Source organism: Haliotis cracherodii, unplaced genomic scaffold (assembly GCF_022045235.1).
Source record: "Haliotis cracherodii isolate W230 unplaced genomic scaffold, xgHalCrac1.p SCAF_4, whole genome shotgun sequence".
Taxonomy (NCBI): Eukaryota; Metazoa; Mollusca; class Gastropoda; order Lepetellida; family Haliotidae; genus Haliotis; species Haliotis cracherodii.
Genome location: NW_027266297.1, coordinates 20,119,042 through 20,143,243, shown reverse-complemented (window position 1 = coordinate 20,143,243; position 24,202 = coordinate 20,119,042). Strand labels below are relative to the sequence as shown.

Below are 24,202 nucleotides of genomic sequence, written 5' to 3'. Positions count from 1 at the left end.
GTGACTCGCGCTTCACTGGTCCGTTGTGACATGACATCATTGTGTCATTATGGTGAACCCGTGAAGATCCGGGTGAGAATCGGTCTTCAATAACCGTTGCTTGCCGTAAAAAGCGACTAACGGTATCGAGTGATCAGGCTCGCTGACTTGGTTGATGCATGTCATTGATCCCAATTATGTAGATCGATGCTCATGATGTCAATCACTGGATTGTTTGGTCCAGACTAAATTATTTACAGACCACCGTCATATTGCTGAGTGCTGCAGTAAAGAACAAACATCATCACCCGTGAGCGGCAAGAGTGTAGCTCGAGAATAGCATCTATAGCGTCATGTCGACAATAAGACAGTAATTCCGTGGTCTAGTAGTAGAGCGTCTGCCCGCCCGGAGAGCGGAAGGTCCGGGGTTCGATCCCCGAGCGTGTGATACCAAAGGACGTTAAAAGATGGTACTTATTGTTACTCTGTACGGCGCTCGGCATTAAGGGGCTAAAACAAGGACTGGTCGGCTCGAAGTCAGTATGCTGTGTCTGAGTAGAGTATTTGATATTAAACTGCAGCATAGTATCTCAGTGTGCTATCATTATAAATCGGTATCAGTCCGGACTAGTACAAGCAGCCACACACACGCACGCACGCACACACACACACACACACACACACACACACGTGCATGCACGTCGCTATATAAGTACAATAATCTTGGAGGCGCACACCTCCCCATCATCGTAGCTCGAGAATAACACAGAGTCATTATGGATCACGAGAGCGTATTTTGTTATGATAGTGAGAGGAAAATATTTCGAGAATTACATATTGCCATGTTGGATGACAAGACCGTAGCTCGAGATATCATTGTGTCATGGTGAAGAGTGGTCAGACAGTAGCTCGACAAAACCTCAAAATGTTAATTAAAAAGATATTGTGAAGCGCTAGTAAAATATAAGAAACATATCTGTGGACATCACGCCATACTGCATCAAACATTTATAGCCTTTAACAAAATAAGATTTGAAAAACATTTGCCTCATAATAATTGATTATGTATGAATTTTTCAATTTTATTGTTATATCTACGAGTCCACTGTGAAATTTGTCTACGATTTGGGAGTGGCTACGAATTCTCCATGGCAAAGAATTAGTTTGATGACTAATTTGCCTGCATCCCCTTTTCTAATAGTTGTTCTTTGTCACATTTAGTCTCTGAAATAATTTAACAAAACATTAAAGAGAGAAAAATAATATAATAATATCTTCCTTTTCAACCAAAGAATCAATATTATCATATAATGGGTAGGTTTCTCGGCAGGATAAAGCCAACGGATAAAAACGATATCCGTTGGGGTCATATGCGGATAGAGATGCAAATATTAAAGGTCAAGTAGGGACTACTTTCACTGTTTATAAACAAACATGGCGTCGCCCTCGTCATCCGGCGATCGAGTCAGAATTAACCATCCCGAATCTGGATAAGCTACAGGGATAATTGCTATCATTATCAAAAGAACAGTCTAATATACTGAAAATCAGTGTCTAACTGTGACGTAGCTAAGGCATTTTATAAGTTTGGGCAACTTTGGAGATATAAATTTCAAAACAATTTTGCGAGGGCAAGAGGCCTAGCAAAGCGGGATCAGTAGCCATATTTGTGCTTGTAGACCTCTGCGGCTTGAAACCTTCTCTACAAATTAAAATACTTGGATTTGGCCGAAATATGTTTGAATTGTTACCTTGTTCCTTTTTGTCGCTGTGTGTACATCTGACTACACTTCTTAACGTTATGACAGGACAGACCGACTGTCAACAATGTCTGACCGTGGCCGTGACATTTCATAGACTAGTGTTAGAGTAGCTTCCCTTTGACAAAGTGCAGTTACTCTAGCGGACAGACCGACGGATTGCCGCAAAAGGCAATTAAAAACAATTGTTGTTTTGCGTATATGTTGCTTCGCCACTGTATAATAAAACAGATTTCAGTTGAAACTATATTGGCTACTGTCAATGTCCGACCGACACATCACTTACCCTGTGACGTAATAAATATTAATGCGCGCATTCCAGGAAAACTCGCTATGTTTCGGTAATGTTTGTGAGAGAGGGAAAGCGTTTTTGAAGCACAGAATTAAAGAATGACATTACATGATAAAGAGGTTATCACGCTTGTATGTTTGGGGATGGTAAATATCCTGTATTAGGTATAAACACTATGTAAACTAATGTCCAAAAGAAACGATACCAAGAGTTCGAAAGGTTATGGAAGAAAAACAAAACCATACAGAAAATTCATATTGGTAAATTTCATTAGAGCAATCTTTTAACATTAAGTGTACAAAAATTCATTTTAATCATATTTTAACATGCAGACGTTTGTGTTCGTGTTGTGTTCCTAACGTGCCGGGTCAACAGTTTTAACAGTAGATCTGCACGTGGATTTCGTGCTACGGCACGTGACATCGTTTTCGCAAAGTGTACGTTTTGTACACCAATTTTCCGGCTTTTTCCCACCGATCACATTTGGTTTGGTACGTTGGGTATGTTTAAATATGTTTTCATATAAAGTAAATCACTTATAACTCAAAATGAATTAAAAATAGTTGGTATCGTTATTTTTGGACATTAGTTTATTCCTAATGCAGGATATTTACCCTCCCCAAACACATTCGCGTCGATCTTCGCGTCATAACGGTGATTTACCTCACTTCTCGCGTCACATCCAGACTCGCTTGTCGTGCAAAACTATTGCACAGCGGAAACACGATAACCCAGCCTGCTATAAACATGATAAAGTAGGTGGAATGCATGCGCTCACTATGCTTACCTCGTTTGCTGATTTGTATGCTAGCTCTCGCTGCTGCGGCTTCTCACCCTTGAATAGCATCCACTACCCAAGAATATATCTTCTTTTCTATTTTCATAGCATTAGTCCAGCAATAATTAACGTTTACATTAGAAACAGTGGATGCTCATCTCCTAAACTTACGGCCAAAAGAAACTTTACCGCTTTAAACATGAACTAGCAAAAAAATAAAAAACATAAGTTCTAACTAAATCAATGCAAAACACATGTCTCAACACAACAATGTTCTGTGCAAAAAAGTGATACACGTCCCCGGCACTCTTTGTTTTGTAGGCAGTGCGAAAAAGTGAAAAACGAGTGCCAGAACTACTTGTGCAAAAAGGGTATATAATTGTCAGATACTCACACTGACAAAAAAACAAAACACCACAGAAATGCAACGACTGACACCAGAACAACGCGAGCGGGACCTGGGTATGATAGAGATGGGAGCCACCCATGCCCACATTGCTAGAACTTTTTGTTGCTCGCTCCCGTGTTGCTGTAACTAACCTGATGCAACGTTACAGACAGACCGGGCAGACATCAGACATGCCAAGAACAAGCAGACCCAGTGTAACTACGCCCAATGAAGACCGGTACTTACGTACTTTGCATCTCCGGAATCGATACTGACTGTGACGTCATCAGCGACGAATGCCTTGGGGCATATGGTTAGTCGACAGACAGTGGTCAGGCAACTCAGGGTCCAAGAACTTATCAGCGACGTGACTGGCAGAGGGCCGTCTTTACCGATGAAAGCCGGTTCTGTCTGTTCAGAGCTGATGGAAGGCAGCGTGTTTACCACCGAAGGGGAGAACGAACGGCACCATGTTGTGTTCAGGAGGTCTTGCTGTATGGCGGTGAGGGTGTTATGGTGTTGGGATGAATTCTGAGCAGGAGAGAACACCACTGGTCATCGTTTACGTAAATGTGACATCTCAGTGTTACATGTATAACATTCTTTGTCCGATTATTTTTTCAACAGCTGCCACGTGGTGTTCTTTGTCAGCATGACAACGCCGTACCCCATAAAGCCCGAATCGTAGAGAACTTCCTTGCAGAAGGTGTTGCCGTGGCCTGCATGCTCCCCAGACATGTCCCCCATAGAACACCACTGGGATGTCATGTATCGCCGTGTTCGACCACATCCTCCAGCAACCCGAAAAGAACTGACCCAGGCCCAATTGCGATCATCCAAGGTAACGTCATGAGACGACTGACTTTTTCTGTGAGCCGAAGGGTTTTGGTGTCTTGTAGCAAGGGGTTGTCATACTCGCTATTAATGTGACGTTTCATTGAATTTGAGCGATTTTTGATATGTGCCCTTTGTCCATTACTTTGAAATGTTGATTTCGTTAAGATTTTGATCTTTTCAATAAATTATATTTCATGCATCTGTCTTCTGTGGTTTTTGAACTAAAGTGATTTATACTATGGTAGAGTTTCTTTTGTCCGCCAGTTTATATTCACGCATCAGGGTGGAATTTGCAGATCAGGGTACATTTAATATGGAGTGGGAAGACCTGCACGATGACTGTCATCTTCCCGAGGGAAGAGAGTTAACTGACTATAAAAGTCCAGTTTCCACCCTTGCCGAACAAGGCTGGTATTATGGAGTTACATTTGGCTTGACTAACGAGTCAATGCATAGTCCAATCATAAACGCGCACCGAAATCGAAATCCGGTTCGTAAACTGTCGTGCAGATTTCGGTCGATTGCAGGATTTGCGAAGTACATGTATGTGCACCGCCAACTCGTTGTCAGCAGATATTTTCCAAATCTTTTCATGTTTTTGAATCAAGGTGATGCATTTCGCGATGTAAGACAATATAGATTTTGATTATCGATCAGATCGTCCTGACTGGGCGCCACCATTTTGTGTGAAGCAAACGCAAGTGATACGAGAGGTGGAATCTGATTGGTCCATAGGGGAGGCTTAGAAGGGACATATAACTGGTAATAGCCACTGGTTGCGCTACGATCGAGCCCAGAAATTCCAGCCTAGTTCGGCAAGGGTGGAAACTGGACTTTTAAAGTCAGTTAACTCTCTCGCCTCGGGAAGATGCATGACTGTAGAATATCTACAGTTTTGATTCAAGGTCATATAGGAAGTCTTAATAGTTCAACTGGGCAGGTTTAGGTATTCTGTATTCCAATAGCTATTGGGAAGAGATTTTTACTGAAAGACTACATATATTTGTGTGAAAAACGGACATTCATACCGAATAAAAGAAATCGGGAAAAACATTGTGTCATGATGGTGAGTGGCAAGAGCGTATCTCGAGAATAGTGTTGTGTCATGATGGTGAGTGGCAAGAGCGTATCTCGAGAATAGCGATGTGTCATGATGGTGAGTGGCAAGAGCGTATCTCGAGAATAGCGATGTGTCATGATAGTGAGTGGCAAGAGCGTATCTCGAGAATAGCGTTGTGTCATGATGGTGAGTGGCAAGAGCGTATCTCGAGAATAGCGTTGTGTCATGATGGTGAGTGGAAAGAGCGTATATCGAGAATAGCGTTGTTTCATGATGGTGAGTGGAAAGAGCGTATATCGAGAATAGCGTTGTGTCATGATGGTGAGTGGAAAGAGCGTATCTCGAGAATAGCGTTGTGTGATGATGGCGAGTGGAAAGAGCGTATCTCGAGAATAGCGTTGTGTCATGATGGCGAGTGGAAAGAGCGTATCTCGAGAATAGCGTTGTGTCATGATGGTGAGTGGAGAGAGCGTATCTCGAGAATAGCGTTGTGTCATGATGGTGAGTGGAAAGAGCGTATATCGAGAATAGCGTTGTGTCATGATGGTGAGTGGAGAGAGCGTATCTCGAGAATAGCGTTGTGTCATGATGGTGAGTGGTAAGATGATGACAAGACCGTAGGTCGAGAATAACATGACGTCATGACGAATGGGAAGACAGTAGGTCCAAGGTAAATTAGTGTCATAATGGATGGCTAGACCGTAGGTCGAGAATAACATGACGTCATGACGAATGGGAAGACAGTAGGTCCAAGGCAAATTAGTGTCATAATGACTGGCTAGACCGTAGGTCGAGAATAACATGACGTCATGACGAATGGGAAGACAGTAGGTCCAAGGCAAATTAGTGTCATAATGGATGGCTAGACCGTAGGTCGAGAATAACATGACGTCATGACGAATTTGGAAGACAGTAGGTCCAAGGCAAATTAGTGTCATAATGGATGGCTAGACCGTAGGTCGAGAATAACATAACGTCATGACGAATTTGGAAGACAGTAGGTCCAAGGTAAATTAGTGTCATAATGGATGGCTAGACCGTAGGTCGAGAATAACATGACGTCATGACGAATGGGAAGACAGTAGGTCCAAGGTAAATTAGTGTCATAATGGATGGCTAGACCGTAGGTCGAGAATAACATGACGTCATGACGAATAGGAAGACAGTAGGTCCAAGGTAAATTAGTGTCATAATGGATGGCTAGACCGTAGCTCGAGAATAACATCGTGAATGGTATGGGCGGTGGAACTAGCGGCCGTGTGTCCCCGTGCGATAGACGTGTTTGTGAAGGAGTCAACGTGTGTAAGTAAGACGCGTGTTCAGTTTTCAAAAACAAACATTGTCTTTGACATCACCCTGACCCTGCTTTATATTCTGTTTCAAGAAGAAAACTAAATGTCTGATATTCTCATTTTGTAAATGTTGTAAGTTGTACACCGGCCTAAATCATTTTAGCAATAACAGGACGGTCTACAAATAATCAAGTCTGGATCAGGCAAACCAGTGATTGACAGCATGAACAACTCGACCCTAATACTAATGGCAAGTATGCTTGTACCAAGTCTGCCCACCAATCCCCTGACACATCTTTCCTGTGTACCAAAATAAATAACGGCAGTCTTTTTTCAGATTTCGATATGATAACAATAAAGTCAAGACTGCGAAAGGTGAGGTGATCGTCCATCAAAGCATTATCAGCCCTTTGCCTCATCGCATTATCTGGACTTGTCTCATCGCATTATCTGGCCTTTGCCTGATCGCATTATCTGGCCTTTGCCTGATCGCATTATCTGGCCTTTGCCTGATCGCATTATCTGCCCTTTGCCTGATCGCATTATCTGGCCTTTGCCTGATCGCATTATCTGGCCTTTGCCTGATCGCATTATCTGGCCTTTGCCTGATCGCATTATCTGGCCTTTGCCTCATCGCATTATCTGCCCTTTGCCTGATCGCATTATCTGGCCTTTGCCTGATCGCATTATCTGGCCTTTGCCTGATCGCATTATCTGGCCTTTGCCTGATCGCATTATCTGGCCTTTGCCTCATCGCATTATCTGGCCTTTGCCTCATCGCATTATCTGGCCTTTGCCTCATCGCATTATCTGGCCTTTGCCTGATCGCATTATTTGGCCTTTGCACACACCGTCATTCAAATAATTCCATAAGACATAAACTACTGAATTCCATATTTGCTTGTCTGAAATGCCATTTACAACAGGAAACAATGGTCCAAATACATATTTATTTGTTTGGACCCTGTCTTCTTGTGTACATAAACACTACCTTTAATGCTTAAGTATGTCCAATGTATTTCATTACGTTTTGAATAAGTGTGAATAATCCTGCTATTTGCACCACTTCAAACCACATGGAAACAGTTGAGGCATGTGTCCATTAATTTAAAATATGAATAAAACTGATCACATTTATTCTTTGATATTAAGAATACATGGAATAATCAATTTTATGGGCATCCATTCCTAACAAAGACATAGATGCATATGCCAATATAGTTTTTCATAAGTGATGTCGCCTATGGACATTATTTCATGCAGTGTATTTTGTTATGTTTTCTGCTGCAATACTGAATTTTTAAGGTCGTGTCCATGAGATGTTACCACATTTAAAGACTGCAAAAATGTGATCAGGTGTAAAATATATGCTAAACATATTTAACTTTAAACGTGCCTATGATTTGAAAATGTCCCCAAATTATCAAAGTCTTTGCATTTTTTGTTTACTTTGTAAAAGTTCTAAATCACATTTTATTTTAAAAAATAGAACCATGTAGAAGTATTCTTTAAGTGCTAAGCGCCAGCAGAGCTCATTTTTTGTATCTTAAAATAGTTTCAATTGAAAATCAAACATATGATAAAATTAACTGAAAGGTATAGTTTCTTTTGCCCCTCACTCTATAGTACCTGACACTTGAAAGATTATTCCACAAAAACAAAATCCTAAATACATGAGGAACCTATGTAACATTTATAAGTTCTGATAACCTTGATGCTACTGTAAACCTAAGAAGACACCACTGTGCAACACGAGCTTCAGTGTGAGGCAGGACCGGAAGTAGAAACTCTCAGATGTGAAGCTGCTGAAAGCGTTCATCCATCCAACTTCCCTACAAGACCGACGTTGCTCAACCTCACCTGATATGTGACCTGTGCGCTTTGCACAGGACCACGTACCACCATCTGCCACCACGTGTCATTCCGTCAAAGTTCTAGGCCATGTTAAACAACTTCTATTTTAAAAAGGTGTTGTGTGCGCCCAGGGTAAACACGAACAGCCTGGATAAACAACTTTATTTAATTTACCCCTTGTTGATAGAACAATATATATGTCAAGTGCTTGGGAAATACAACCCGACCCCCTTATCACAATGCTGCAATTTGGTCCTGCTAATGATTCGACTGTGAAGTTGATTACTGTATAAATCATTACTGTTTGAATCATATGTCGTGACCATGTGTTGTTAACGTGAGTGTTGGTTCGTCACGCGGAAGGCCCAGGTTTAATTCCCACTTAGTAAAACACCCCAGAGTGATCTCAGCCTTGGTCCTAGTCACTCTAGAGTGATCTATTTCTTGGCTGAAGTCACTCTACAGTGATCTCTGCCTTGACCGAAGTCACTCTACAGTGATCTCAACCTGAGCCAAGTCAATCTAGAGTGATCTCAGCCTTGGCCGAAGTCACTCTACAGTGATCTCAGCCTTGGCCGAAGTCACTCTACAGTGATCTCAGCCTTGGCCGAAGTCACTCTACAGTGATCTCAGCCTGAGCCAAGTCATTCTAGAGTAATCTCAGCCTTGGCCGAAGTCACTCTACAGTGATCTCAGCCTGAGCCAAGTCATTCTAGAGTAATCTCAGCCTTGGCCAAGTCACTCTACAGTGATCTCAGCCTGAGCCAAGTCATTCTAGAGTGATCTCAGCCTGAGCCAAGTCACTCTAGAGTGATCTCAACCTTGGCCAAGACACTCTAGAGTGATCTCAGCCTTGGCCAAGACACTCTACAGTGATCTCAACCTTGGCTGAAGTCACTCTAATGCGTTCAGATCCTAAACACAAACCTGAACACGTCCCTCATCTCATAGGTTTGATGTGTTTGGGTCTAAACATGTTTGGGAATGTGTGGGAAAGACCCGTATACCATCCCAACCCCTAGAAAATCATTGCACGTAATGTATAAAAGGGGCGCTTCTTATGTTTTTTAGCATTTAATGGGAATAAAGAGGGGAGCTGAAATGGAATTTACCGTCGCGTCCAAGATTATGTAGATCATAGATCTTATCCATATTTGACTTAATTCCCAATGATATGCATTTTGTATTAAACATGTTTACCTTCTACACATTGTTATTTTGCAGTGTAATTTATTGTTAAACAATAATTGTTACGATGTTACGTCGTTTCTGTTGAGATTCAGTAGAAGTTCATTGCATTATATTTGGACAATGATTAGTTGTCAGGATTGTAGTACTATTTAATGTAAGCAATGGTGAGGAACTTATATTTAGATGCTCGTATTATCTGTAAACTTCCGGAATAGCATGGATGGGTGTCAAGCCTTATAGAAACATTTGGAATAGTCTGTGATGTTCTAGTGACATTGAACGGTTGAAGCACTGTGTGAAATGTGCTAGAAGCTAGTAAGACTATAGAAATGGAGCGGGCGCGTGCCTGTAATCTCACATTTCATCTCACCTTTTATCTCACATTTCATCTCATCAAGACCAGCTTTCATGTGAAGATCACTTTTAACCCTGGTGTCCAGCCTAGGCCTGTCTCGGAAGCTTGACCATAGGTGAATATCATTATCACTGATCACCGCTATCATCATAATTTGTATTTGATACTGCCATTGACACTCTATTGCTTACTGCCATTGTAATAACTGTGCAGTGATTTGTATTGATTTGTAAACCTAGTTAAATGTGTGATACAACTGTTGATTGTGTACCATTTGTTGGTTGTTGGTTTTACGTACGATTAACATATTGTTTCAATTGGGGAATCGAAAATGTTAAATATGTTTAGATTATGGGGATGTTGTTTTTAGACCGGGAGACGACAGCTCAATTCATGTGTTTAGACCCAAAATGGGTTTAGATAGAAAACACCAAATGTCTGTTCCTTGTTGATCTAAACATGTCTTGTATGTGTTTGCATTCTAAACACATTTTGTTTCACTTTAATGCAGCATGATCTCCAGTTACCGAGGTATACAGTAAACTACGGTTATAACGAACTCAAAGGGTAATAACCGTAGTTCGTTATAAGCATATATACAGCATATATGCAAGAAATGGCCGGTGCTAAAAAATAAGTTCGTTATATCGGTCAGTTCGTTATAAGCGTGTTCGTTATAAACGTAGTTTACTGTATATTCACTGCATAATCACCGGACGGATTTTCACAAGGTGTGGAACTCCACAGAGCAAAAGCAACCAGCTGGCGCTATTTACAATCTTGTATTATTATCATAAGTATTGACATGACTACACTTTCAATAGCAGCACATGGATAAACAAGACCGACACAGCGTTCATAGGTAAGCACTGTACGTAAAGTGGGTAAAGTGTTTTGTGTAAATAGTAAATATTTAATTTTTTCTTGTGTTGAACCCTTGTGTGAGAAGGTGCTACCATAGACACAAAATGAAGACAGTTGAAAGCGACACCTGAGAAGCTGCCACATACTCAAGTGTCAGCCACGTTGTGTATTTATTGATTGATTATCGGTCAACCAGCTCTCCTGATCTCTTGCTGCAGTTGATCCTGAGATGTATCCCACGAAGATTAACTCTGTCTATACACATATTTATCTATCTATTAATTAATCTGTATTTCAATTCTTCTATGCCATGATGTCTAATTGCATCTATGTAGAAATGTATCTATCTATATCCATCCATCCATTCATCCTTTTTTCTATTTATCTATATATTCTGTATATCCATATTGTGAAACATTACATACTTCATAAAATTAGTGAAAGAGTTAATTTATTATAAGACATCCCTGTCTGACTGCCATCGAATTATACCAGGACGGCGTAGTGTAGAAAATCCTGGTACAAATCCGAAAATTGCTAGAATTGTCGTTAAACAATGTCGGCTAACACTCACCAACAATGTTGTCAATATTTTAAAATGTTTCTTTGTTAAGTGGTTGTTTAACTCAGAAATATTCCATCTATATGACAGCGGTATGCAAATAATCGAGTCTAGACCAGACAATCCGATGATTATACGCAACGGGGATACGATGACATGCATCAACCAAGTCAGCGAGCCTGACCATTCGATTCGTTAGTCGCATGTTACAACAATTTGGAAATGTGGGATCAAGACTCGTTATTAAACCATATATGATTGTAGTGCCGTTTTCCCCATCTCCTACTTTGCAAAAACGTACAGCACACTTTGTGGGGGAACATATGCCGTTGCTCTGTGTCGATCAAACCATGCTGTATTCAGACATATCGATTTAGAGCACAAACACACATTCATGGATCAATTGTTCGAGTAAGCCCCGCCCAGCGCCTCTACGACTGCTCCCAGCCTGACACTGAGCAGGCGACGGGAGACGAAACGTCATTAAATCTCATGAAGCAATTCGATCTATGAATACAGTTTTAGTTTCATTGACATGAACACGTACATGTGTAAATACAACATGAGGCGAGGAAAATTGCGTTAAAGATGTATCAATCGCATATGGACGTGCATACACGTGTATGTGTGGCTGTTTGTACAAGTCCGAAATTATGCCGGTTTTATAATCCACTGAGATGTTTAAGATGGATAACCAAATCAGGCAAATTAAACGTGCGCTGAGAAGTGCCAGTCCTTGTTTTGTCCCCTTAATACCGAGGGCCGGGCAGGGTAACAACAAGTAACATCTTTTGGTATTTCGCGGCCAAATAATATGTTTATTCTGTGACTGTTTTCGTTTACAATCAACGTCTCGAGAACATTTACTGAACTAGAGTCTCCTAAAGATTCTCGATTAATCGGTGTTTTGTTTCTTCATGCTATAATGATAACAACCTTCCTTATCCCCATGTTTAACCTTCCTTATCCCCGTGTTACACTTCCTTTTCCCTATGTTTGACCTTCCTTATCCCCATGTTTAACCTTGCTTATCCCCATGTTTAACCTTTCTTATCCCCATGTTCAACCTTCCTTATCCCCATGTTCAACCTTCCTTATCCCCATGTTCAACCTTCCTTATCCCCATGTTCAACCTTCCTTATCCCCATGTTCAACCTTCCTTATCCCCATGTTGCCATACGGTTACCATCTGGTTCTGACCCCGCTGTGGGCGTTTAACCACCTACACCTACTCAATGTTCTATGGGGGAAAGGTCTGGAGAAACAGCCGGCCATGGCAGTACATCTATGTTATGCTGTCTCAATAAATCTGTTACAACACGTGCAACATGCTGAAGGGCACTATCCTACTGTAATGTGACGTTACGTCCCTGCATTTTCACAAATGGTAGAACATGATCTCGAGCGTACGCCATTCAAATTTGCCATGAGTTGTGATACCCATACCATGACACTGCCACCATCAAAGTGACGAATTTGAATAAAGAAAACGCCGCTCCTCTTCTTCTGAACGCCTGTGGACCCTTACACGGCCATCAAAGATGTCCAGGTGAAAGCTTTAAATAAGTATATAGTATATAGTATACTGCACCAACTGAATATGGTTGTCTTTTGACGTGACGTCACACTTGTATGACCGGCCCGTGGCATGTAATGAGTGTTGCTCTGCTGTAGATAACGTCTCCAAAGAGATGATATTGAGTTTCGATGAACTTTAAAATGTCCATCTTCCCGAGGCCACGGCGTTAACTGACTATAAAAGAAACTGGACTTCCATAGTCAGTTTCCGCCCTTGCCCCGGGAAGATGTAAAATGTATGGCAACTTCGTTTGGGCCATTTCCGTTTGCTTACCCACGGTGCGTAGGCGTTGAATTTCAGAGCGTGAGCATTATTTAAGGTTAAACAAAAAGTGTTTTTATGAGCCCCCAATAGCTAAACGATCACTGTGTGCTGTTCACATTAAAAATCCACATGACACTATTGTTCATGCTCCTAACAAACACGCAAACATCCAATTTGTGCGCGAACATTAACATGCACGTGCAAACTATGAATCACGACCTTAAAGTCGAAGAGATTTCTTATGAATATGGAAAGGGTTTTGTCTCTTTATTTTCATGAATATGTATTGACAGATGCATTATTTAGTTTCGGAATAAGTTTATTTCTATTGAACTTTATATGAAGCACAGGTACTTATTTTCATTTGAGTACATTCTTCTTTAAAAACATCTCAAGAAAATATACTTATATATCTTATTAGTGCTATCTTATTGATTTTACCCTGTCATTCTACTATGTTGTCTCCAATTCTACTCTCCTATTGTTCATAGTTTCCCATTCTACTCTCTTATTGCTGACACTCTCCCATTCTGCTATTAGTTTATATTCTCCAATTCTAAAGACAGACATTTTAGAGTCAGAAATAAGTTATCTTATTCAAAAATATAAATCCGCAATAATAATAATTTCAGCTGAGACAATCTGGACTTGCCAAATCATTCTAGACTTGAGTTTCTTGACACTTTTTAAAATATATTCTCAAGGATCTGGGAGACAGACTACCCATTCTACTATGTTATTGTTTATACTCTGCCATTCTACTATCTTAGTGTTTATACTCTGCCATTCTATCTTAGTGAATATACTCTGCCATTCTACTATCTTATTGCTTGTACTCACCCGTTTTATTATGTTATTGTTTATACCATCTCATTCTACGATCTTATTATCTACACTCTCTCATTCTATGTTATTGTTTATACTCTGCCTTTCTATCTTATTGGTTTTACTGTCCCATTCTACTATCTTATTGTTTATACTCAACCATTCTAGTATCTAATTGTCTATACTCACCCATTCTACTATCCTATTGTTTATACTCTGCCGTTCTAGTATCTAATTGTCTATACTCACCCATTCTACTATCTTAATGTTTATACTCAACCATTCTAGTATCTAATTGTCTATACTCACCCATTCTACTATCCTATTGTTTATGCTCTGCCGTTCTACTATCATACTGCAAGTACTATACCATGCTACTTTCCTACAGTGAAAACACCGTGAAGATCCGAGTTAATATTGGTCTTCTGCAACCCATGCTTGTCTTCAGAGGTGACTAACGGAATCGGTGACTGTGTTGATGCATGGCTTCGTATTCGAATTGCGTAGATCGATGCTCATTCTGTCAATCACTGGATTATCTGACCCGGACTCCATTAACATCACACCGCCGTCAAATAGCTTGAATATTGCTGAGTATGCGCGTTAAACAACCAACCAGCCAACCAAACAAATCCTACTTCAGGTACTCTACAATTCGTATTGTATATACGCTAATAGTATACCATGCTATTGCAAATATTATATCATAATGCCTGCCCTCTACTAATATATATATGTTCTTTTCTAGCACATTGCAAAGGTTCTACCCTAATATTGTGTATACTCACACATAAAACCACTAGTATACCACCAGATACTCTACATCTGTGATGAAGCCCATTTCTGGTGTCCCCCGCCGTGATATTGCTGGAATATTGCTAAAAGCGGCGTAAAACCAAACTCACTCACTCACTACATCTCTGACACTCCGATAGTTGAGTTAATGATGTCTTTTGAATTGCAGGTACGATGAGATTGACTCCGAAGCGAATCCTAACTGTGTTCTGCTGCGTCACGTTCCTCTACATCCTGCGATACATCGTCACTGTGTATCATATGACGTCATCGGGGACCAGTTCAAGAGGGCAGTCAGTGTCACCATTCTGCATTGAAGCCAACATCTGTAAAAACAAAAGACAAATAACAGATATTTACTACTACAAACGAACGAATTTTGATGAACTTGTTGAAAGGCCTGTCAGTCTAAACGCCACAGTGGACCATGCCGTTCCCGTTGTACCGAGAATAGTACACTTCTGTCTTTTCACCAATGGTAACGTTACCTTTCGTTTCCATTACATGATAGCAGTCCTTGCCGCGTCTCGTATCGCGAAGCCAGAGAAGATCTACTTCTGGCATGACAACCTCCCGGTTGGTGAATACTGGGAAGAGACGAGACAGAAGGTGAAGAATCTGTACCTGGTCCACAGAGACAGGCCCACCAAGATCAGAGGAAATGACGTCAGAGTCATAGAACACGTCGCTGACATTGTGAGACTCGAAGCACTGCTGGAATATGGAGGGATGTATTTCGACACAGATTCTATAGTCGTCAACCCAGTTGACCCTCTCTTAGTCCATGACGTCACAATGGGCCATGCGGTACCGTGGGTTTTAGCCAATGGAATAATGTTTTCTAAACCATGGTCGGACTTCTTCCGAATATGGCACAAAGAGTATGCAGTATTTGATGATAGCGTCTGGGCGGAACACTCTGTTATGAAGCCGTATAAATTATCACAGCAATACCCAAACTTGATTCACATTGAACCAACATCTCTCTGTCGTCCGAATTATTTAGAACTTGACTACCTGTTTGGTCATCTGAGATGGGAGTGGGAGAAAAACAACTTTGTGGTGCATCTGTACATGAGGTTTGGTCCAAGGGGGAGGAAGGAACGAAACCGTGAAAATATAAAGTCGTGGAACACAACGGCGGGGAGTATTATGAGGTACATATACTATGGGGATACTAAGTTAATTACAGACTCTGGAAAGACCTGATGCCTTTTTGCGGACTTCATTGATCTTTGATGGTCACAACGATCGACCGCCTCCATGGTCTAGTGCTAGAGCATCTGCCCGGAGAGCGGAAGGTCCGGGGTTCGATCCCCGACCGCGTCATACCAAAAGACGTTAAAAAATGGTACTTGTTGTTACCCTGTCTGGCGCTCGGCATTAAGGGGCTAAAACAAGGACTGGTCGGCTCGGAGTCAGTATACTGTGTCTGAGTGGGGTATTCATGTTAAACTGCGGCATTGTATCTCAGTGAGCTGGCACTATAAATCGGCATCAGTCCGGACTAGTACAAGCAGCCACACAAACACACACACGTACATGCGCGTCGCTATATAAGTGCAATAATCTTGGACGCGACGTTAAACCCCATTTCACCTCACCTCACCTCACAACGATCACTGTTATGAGATGTTATGAGGTACAGTTGATATTAGTGAACATTGCCATTTGGTGTTATCATGGAAGGGTTAATACTGTCTCGATTGGATGCAAGATGGCTGCGTATTTACTCACTCACACTCACACTCACTCATGTGTCAAGCTCATTTTAAGGTGTTCTTCATAGTGATATTGTTGAAATACTGGCACTAATACAACAGAAATATTTGAAAACCCTACCTCTTCAACTTGATCATTGTTAAGTAGCTATTGACCCTGCTTTGCTTAAGTTTAAACTTGGCGTTATTTTGTAAACAAACATGGTCAGTTGAAGTAAGTAAGGGTCAAAAAGTGTTTGGACATGAATATCAATGGGTTACTACACATGCTTTATATTGACGTACTTACAACTTTAATAGGAAAACAGCCTCGGTGTGCAGGTAAAAGGCCGCTTCACTCGATTTGTATCCCTCCATTTATGAAATTCCAACTGTTTCCATACTTTGATCCTCTCCCAGGTGTTGTAAGTCTTTGGGGTTGGCAATATAAATGTGCCTCTATATGGCTATATATGGTTATATACGGTTATATTATGAAACAATAAATATGTGTCAAAATATCAATGAGCAATTTATTTTTAACCTCACTATTGTTGATATATACGCCCAACAGTGGACTTGTTAATTGTTAATTCATCAAGTAAATGTTCCTATATTATTAGTTGCCTTGTTATATAAAACATTTTCATATACTGGAAGTTTTTTTGATATATGTAACTTTGAGAAAGCTTCGAACATCTTCATCACAAATGAGATGCAGTTCACAACGATTGACGTATGGGGGCAGATTTAAGGGCAATTTAGTTTCAGTGGACGATGAATATCACTTTTTATCAGTGTGTACGAGACATAACAACTTGAGAGAAAAACACCTAAAACCAAACCATTTTGTTCACCCAGATATGATTTCTTACTTGGATGAAATCAGTACATACAAATATCGTTCGTTACTTATCAATGTATATTTATCATACTATGTCAATTAGAAAGTGTGTACGGCATCTCCGCAAATACATTGTAATATATACTGAAGAAAAAAAGTTATAATGAATTTTTGTTGATATTTTTATGAAATTGTGTAGTCTTAAAAAGATATTCCCCAAAAGGTCAAGACAGGTAACGTTTTGTGTTTAGTATATGTCCTATGGGTCTGTGCCTTTTCCGCATTGAAAAAAATGAAAACAAAGACCATGTTATGTTGGTAATAACGTTCAGAAGGCGGTAGTTTGTATATGAAGCGTGATTGGTTGGTTGGTTTGTTGTTTAACGCCGCGCTCAGCAGTATTCAAGCTACATGACGGCGGTCTGTCGAGTCTGGACCAGACAATCCAGTGATTAATATCATGAGCATCGATCCGCGCAATTAGGATACGATGACATGCATCAACCAAGTCAGTGAGCCTTGACTACCCGATCCCGTTAGTCGCCTTTTACGACAAGCATAGTCACTTTTTACGGCAAGCATTGGTTGCTGAAGACCTATTCTACCCCGGACTCTTCACGGGCTATGAAGTGTGAAGGTATTAAACAATATCTGTTGTCCACAGTGAGAATGTTCCATGTCATGCATATGTGCTGAGGGGAATTGAGGAATTTCCCGCAACATAATTACAATCAATATAGAATAAGAAGCATGGCCATGGTTATATCTGCAGGTGTGTTTAATTACTGCAGGAACACGTCACGCACGTTTATCAGTATATGTTTTATCAGCTGCCATACAGCCATTCCAGACAAGCGCCAGTAGACTTTTCTGCTTACAAATGCGTCAAGTCAATGTCGCGGCGTCCTCTATTTTGATATTGCTGGAATACTTCTACTGTAGACTTTGTGGCCTACCTCCTCCAGTAATGAGCATTAGGTGGCTACTAATGCTTGCGTTCATACACATGAACCTTTACACCTGTACGTATTATCGTTTCAAATATCAAATAAATGCGCCATGATACTGACTACTATGTTTGTTCCAAAGTTTATGCATTCATATACGTGCTGTTTGGCCGTCTACTATATCTACAGTCTACCGCCACTATGTGTGACGGTCAAGGTCACTATATATATAGTCTACCGCCACTATGTGTGACGGTCAGGGTCACTATATATACAGTCTACCGCCACTATGTGTGACGGTCAAGGTCACTATATATACAGTCTACCGCCACTTTGTGTGACGGTCAAGGTCACTATAAGTATAGTCTACCGCAACGATGTGTGACGGTCAAGGTCACTATATATACAGTCTACCGCCACTATGTGTGACGGTCAAGGTCACTATATATATAGTCTACAGGCCTGTTCAACCTCCTGACTGGCTCCATGTTCAATCTCCTGACTGGCTCCATGTTCAACATCCTGACTGGCTCCATGTTCAACCTCCTGACTGGCTCCATGTTCAACCTCCTGACTGGCTCCATGTTCAACCTCCTGACTGGCCCCATGTTCAACCTCCTGACTGGCTCCATGTTCAACCTCCTGACTGGCTCCATGTTCAACCTCCTGACTGGCTCCATGTTCAACCTCCTGACTGGCCCCATGTTTAACCTCCTGACTGGCCCCATGTTTAACCTCCTGACTGGCCATGTTCCCTTTCCATGGAGGCAGAGTGAAGATCGACCATAGAATAAGGCAGTGGACGAGATGTGGAGCCAGTGACGTTGTCAACCATGGAGTCAGTAAGGAGATTGACCACGGATCCGGAAAAGTTGGCGGATCATGAAACCAGTGAGATTATATACCATGCAGTTTCAAGCTTTATTCAATTCAGAGTTAGTCTTACAAGGACTTGATAGCAAATACATACCCATCAATCATCTGCACTCGGTGAACAATCTGAATGGATTCCATCTTCTCACTCCGCCCAGTACTCGAATGGCACGTGATAGCTATATATTTCCAGGACACTTGAATCAGCCATGCTAAATATACTCCCGCATAGTCGATATGTACATGTTTATATGTTTTACATACTATCGTGTTGGGTGACGACATGGAACATTAACTAAACGCGAGACAAACGTATTCGTCTGAAGTCACTGTTGCAAGCAGCTGGAGAAGCGCAAGAACATTCGTCTAAAGTACGTACCGACTATTAATGTTTTGGGGGAGTTTTGTGGGGATGGAGGTAGGGCTTGGGTTTGGTATGTGTGTGTTTTGTGTGGGTTAAGGTAGGGGTGAGGTTTGGTATGTGTGTGTTTTGTGGGAGTGGAGGTAGGGGTGGGGTTTGGGGTGTGTGTGTTTTGTGTGGGTAAAGGTAGGGGTGAGGTTTGATATGTGTGTGTTTTGTGGGGATGGAGGTAGGGGTGAGGTTTGGTGTGTGTTTTATGGGGGTGGAGGTAGGGGTATGGTTTGTGTGTGTGTGTGTGTGTGTGTTTTGTGTGGGTTGAGGTAGGGGTGAGGTTTGGTGTGTGTTTTGTGGGAGTGGAGGTAGGGGTTAGGTTTGGTGTGTGTGTGTTTTGTGTGGGTTAAGGTAGGTGTGAGGTTTGGTGTGTGTGTGTGTGTGTGTTTTGTGGGGTCGGAGGTAGGGGTGAGGTTTGGTGTGTGTGTGTGTGTGTTTTGTGTGGGTTAAGGTAGGGGTGAGGTTTGGTGTGTGTGTGTTTTGTGTGGGTTAAGGTAGGGGTGAGGTTTGGTGTGTGTCTGGTTTGTGGGGTTGGAGGTAGGGGTGAGGTTTGGTGTGTGTTTTGTGGGAGTGGAGGTAGGAGGGAGGTTTGGTGTGTGTTTTGTGGGAGTGGAAGTAGGAGGGAGGTTTGGTGTGTGTTTTGTGGAGGTGGAGGTAGGGGTGAGGTTTGGTTTGTGGTTTGTGGGAGTGGAGGTAGGGGTGAGGTTTGGTGTGTATTTTGTGGGAGTGAAGGTAGGGGTGAGGTTTGGTGTGTGTTTTGTGGGAGTGGAGGTAGGGGTGAGGTTTGGTGTGTGTTTTGTGGGAGTGGAGGTAGGAGGGAGGTTTGGTGTGTGTTTTGTGGGGGTTAAGGTAGGGGTGAGGTTTGGTGTGTGTTTTGTGGAGGTGGAGGTAGGGGTGAGGTTTGGTGTGTGTTTTGTGGGAGTGGAGGTAGGGGTTAGGTTTGGTGTGTGTGTGTGTGTGTGTGTGTGTGTGTGTTTTGTGTGGGTTGAGGTAGGGGTGAGGTTTGATGTGTGTGTTTTGTGGGGGTTAAGGTAGGGGTGAGGTTTGGTGTGTGTGTGTGTTTTGTGGGGTCATGAAACATTGTGACACCCTGTCTTGATTCTGTGTATTTGTCGCTCTCGTCGTGACATTAAGTGGTTGATGAAAATTCGCTTTTCGTGTGTGATGTTGACAATTTATGTGGTGAGTGAGAGAGTTAGGTTTAACGCAACTCTTAACAGTATTCGAGTCATGTCATGGCGTATCAGCTTAATGTAAGAGGAAAGCCCGAAATGATGCAGGTCTCAGACGGTTAGCACTTCGGTAAAACCAACGAACACGGGAATGGTGCTGACAAACCTAGAAGCATAATCCCTAGAAACCGGGATTCGAACCCACAACCAAAGGTTTCTGGCGTCCCCGAGGGACGCAACTCTGCACAGCGATTCGCCGCGCCTAAGACGACTGGGCCACCCGTGCCCCCTGACATTTGTATGCACTGAATTTTCATGAAACGTTTTGGACTGTTGAGATATTCTTTCAATTCAGATTTGTTATGACTCCCCTAAAGAGCGACAAAAGACAGCAAAGCTCAACTTACATGCATCGTTTGTAATAGCGACAATCTTTACATGAATTTTTCCAAACTCTTATCTAAAAGACCAGATCGGCTTTACTCCAAACCGGAATATTTTACATTTAGCATAAGATGTAAAAACAATACAAGCCCCAAAATAATACACACTGGCCATGTTTATTGATTTCAGTAAAGCATTTAATATAATATAAAAAACCCAAAGCCATTATAGACGTATACTAAATTTTATTCACTCATTCCTAACAGACAGAAATATAACAGCAACGTCAAACACCATCCTATCGCACACCTATACATGACACCCCACAAAAAAGTACACTGTCGCCGTCACTTTTTAACTTCATGATCGACAAATCGAGTAGAAAGTGCAATTCAACATTCGTCGTCAAACTGTGTATTCAAAATTAACATTGGCTTACGATTAAAAAAACCCATTTATGCCAAATTCAACACCCAAACTACACTTAAACAATTAAAAAATACATTTTAAAAAAGAAGCAAAATATCTAGGGGTAACACCTAAACATGGACACCGCACATTCTAACCTATTCAATTTCTGTCAAAACGGCATAAACCCAATGAGAGTCATCAACGGCACTAACTGGGTGCTGGCAAACAATACTTCGAAACATATATAAACACCTCATACAAGCCAAATTGGTAAACGCTGCTCCCGTTCTTGACAAACTATCAGTCATAATGACCAATAAATTAAATTCTATTCAATACAATAACCTAAACATAGCCCTGGGTACAAAAAGGTATTATTACTTTCAGGTTCCACAAATAACAAAACAAATATCAAATCATAATTAAAGCAACACTTAAAATGATTTAAAAAATCCAAACTAAAAAATCAACCACATCACTAAACTGCATCATACAAAACTGACCACGCCACACACACGTAAGCACAGATGCATCCCAAAACAATACATCCGTCATAGGTATCCATGTACATGTATCCCGAGGTTTTACCTAAATCATTTACCACTGATTATCATCACGAAACTTACACCCATTCTAACACAGCAGAACTCTTGGCTTCAGTCTGTCCTACATAAGGCCAAAATTTCAAACCAATAGAAGTTTCTAATTATTTCTATACACTTGGTTCATACACGTCATCGTATCCCACTTGCGTAGATCGATGCTTATGATGTCAATCACTGGATTGTCTGGTCCAGACACGATTACTTACAGTCCGCCGTCCTATAGTTTGAATATTGCTGAGTGCGGCGTTAAAAACAAACAAACAAACAAACATTATGCTCGATATAACAAATTGAAAAAAAAGCATTTAAAAAACCCTGGCCTTATCTCATTGATGACACTATCCATTTAAATTCTACACTAAACTCCTTCAATAAATCTGTCACAATTTTATGGACACCTAGAAACCCACGTACCAGGCAATGAAAAAGCGGTCCTGGCAACCAAATGTCTCCTTTTGGACCCATTTTGACAAAATATCTTCAAGAATACACAGTGGCATCACTTATCTAAATTCAGTTAGAATTCATTGCAACACTACCTTAAACACATTCGTATACACTGTCTCCAATATAAATTACAAAATATTCTTTTTCAGTCTCTACCTATCCACTATCATAAAACATCTTCCACTCTTATTCAGCCATTTCAATCCTTCAGCAGTCTTGTCGGCAATATATAGAGATTACTACACGCGTACGAGTGTCTATCAGATACCTGCATTTATCATATAACGGGTAGGTTTCTCGGCAGGATAAAGCCAACGGATAAAAACGATATCCGTTGGGGTCATATGCGGATAGAGATACAAATATCAAAGGTCAAGTAGGGACTACTTTCACTGTTTATAAACAAACATGGCGTCGCCCTCGTCATTCGGGGATCGAGTCAGAATTAACCATCGGCAATCTGGATAAACTACAGGGATAATTGCTATCATTATCAAAAGAACAGTCTAATATACTGAAAATCCGTGTCTAGCTGTGACGTAGATAAGTGCAACTTTGGAGATATAAATTTCGAAACAATTTTGCAAGGTCACGAGGCCTAGCAAAGCGGGATCAGTTGCCATATCTGTGCTTGTAGACCTCTGCGGCTTGAAACCTTCACCACAAATTAAAATAGTTGGATTTGGCCGAAATATATGTGAATTGTTACCTTGTTCCGTTTTGTCGCTGTGTGTACATCTGACTACACTTCTTAACGTTATGACAGGACAGACCGACTGTCAACAAGGTTTGACCGTGGCCGTGACGTCTCAGAGACTAGGGTTAGAGTAGCTTCCCTTTGACAAAGGGAAGTTACTCTAGCGAACAGACCGATGGATTGCCGCAAAAGGCAATTAAAAGCAATTGTTGTTTTGCGTTTATGTTGCTTCGCCACTGTATAGATATAGATTTCAGTTAGAACTATATTGGCTACTGTCACTGTCCGACTGACACGTCACTTACCCTCTGACGTAATAAATATTAATGCGCGCATTGCAGGAAAACTCGCAATGTTTCGGTTATGTTTGTGAGAGAGGGAAAGCGATTTTAAGCACAGAATTAAAGAATGACATTATATGATAAAGAGGTTATCACGCTTGTATGTTTGGGGATGGTAAATATCCTGTATTAGGAATAAACACTATGTATTTAGCTCGCCAAGGCTCGCTAAATACAATGTTTATTCCTAATGCAGGATATTTACCATCCCCAAACACACTCGCGTGCTAACCTCTATTGATCTTACAACGAATTGTTTCTAAAGAGCGAAAGCGAGTTAGATACACTTTGTAACAACGAGTTGTAAGATCAATGGTATCTGACAGGCACGAGTGCAGTAATCTGTTTCTTACACACCCTAAAATCACACCTTTTTAGCATCAAACCGATGCATTTTGTCTATTCTCATGATCGCAGTGGCACATTAATATATAACACCATTGTCATAAGTGACGTCGTTCCATGTACTGCTTTCTACTCATAAATAATGTGACCCTACACAAAAAGGTTTCCTCCATGTCTGTGGATCATCAAGGCGACGATGATAATGCAAACAAGACAAAAACAAAGAACACGCTGGATGCCGAATTAAAAGTTTACACCTCAAAGAAATTACCAAATATGTACAACAATGTTTACTTCCGTATGACATCACTACCGGTGACCGACTTTAGCAAAATGGCGTGTACACTGA

At 41.2% G+C, this 24,202-nt stretch overlaps 1 protein-coding gene across 1 annotated transcript; it reads left to right on the top strand.

The window, feature by feature from the left end:
• Positions 1-10,596: 10,596 nt before the first annotated feature.
• Positions 10,597-15,977, top strand: LOC139480049 (uncharacterized). Its single transcript, XM_071263030.1, has 2 exons — positions 10,597-10,648; positions 14,845-15,977. Exon 2 carries the CDS (start codon positions 14,850-14,852, stop codon positions 15,882-15,884), a length of 1,035 nt encoding a protein of 344 aa, XP_071119131.1. The 5' UTR covers positions 10,597-10,648; positions 14,845-14,849; the 3' UTR covers positions 15,885-15,977.
• Positions 15,978-24,202: the final 8,225 nt, after the last annotated feature.

Excerpts from the sequence above, each read along its gene's own strand:
- LOC139480049 (XM_071263030.1), top strand. The coding sequence starts at position 14,850 with ATGAGATTGACTCCGAAGCGAATCCTAACTGTGTTCTGCTGCGTCACG.